This window comes from Buceros rhinoceros, unplaced genomic scaffold (assembly GCF_000710305.1).
Source record: "Buceros rhinoceros silvestris isolate BGI_N320 unplaced genomic scaffold, ASM71030v1 scaffold22126, whole genome shotgun sequence".
NCBI classification, from domain to species: Eukaryota; Metazoa; Chordata; class Aves; order Bucerotiformes; family Bucerotidae; genus Buceros; species Buceros rhinoceros.
The window spans coordinates 555-794 of record NW_010418373.1 but is presented as its reverse complement, the minus strand read 5'-3'; the positions used below and the strand labels follow the sequence as shown (position 1 = coordinate 794).

General features: G+C 67.5%; 1 protein-coding gene across 1 annotated transcript in view; it reads left to right on the top strand.

The window, feature by feature from the left end:
• ISYNA1 (inositol-3-phosphate synthase 1) overlaps nt 1-240 on the top strand; it is a gene marked incomplete at both ends in the record, with an annotated part of 1158 nt that overhangs the window by 367 nt on the left and 551 nt on the right. The window contains 1 exon segment of the mRNA XM_010138522.1: nt 41-238. Within this exon segment, the coding sequence (XP_010136824.1) occupies nt 41-238 (198 nt within the window).

Here is a 240-nt window from a genome sequence, read left to right as displayed (position 1 = left end):
GTCCTCTGCAGGTGTGCGGAGCCACCCCGTGTCCCCGCAGCGAGGCCTGGAGGTGTCCCCGTCCACGCTCTTCGCCGTGGCCAGCATCCTGGAGGGCTGCGCCTACGTCAACGGCTCTCACCAGAACACCTTCGTGCCGGGGGCGGTGGAGCTGGCCGCCCGGCACCACGTCTTCGTCTGCGGCGACGACTTCAAGTCGGGTCAGACCAAGCTGAAGTCGGTGCTGGTGGACTTCTTGGT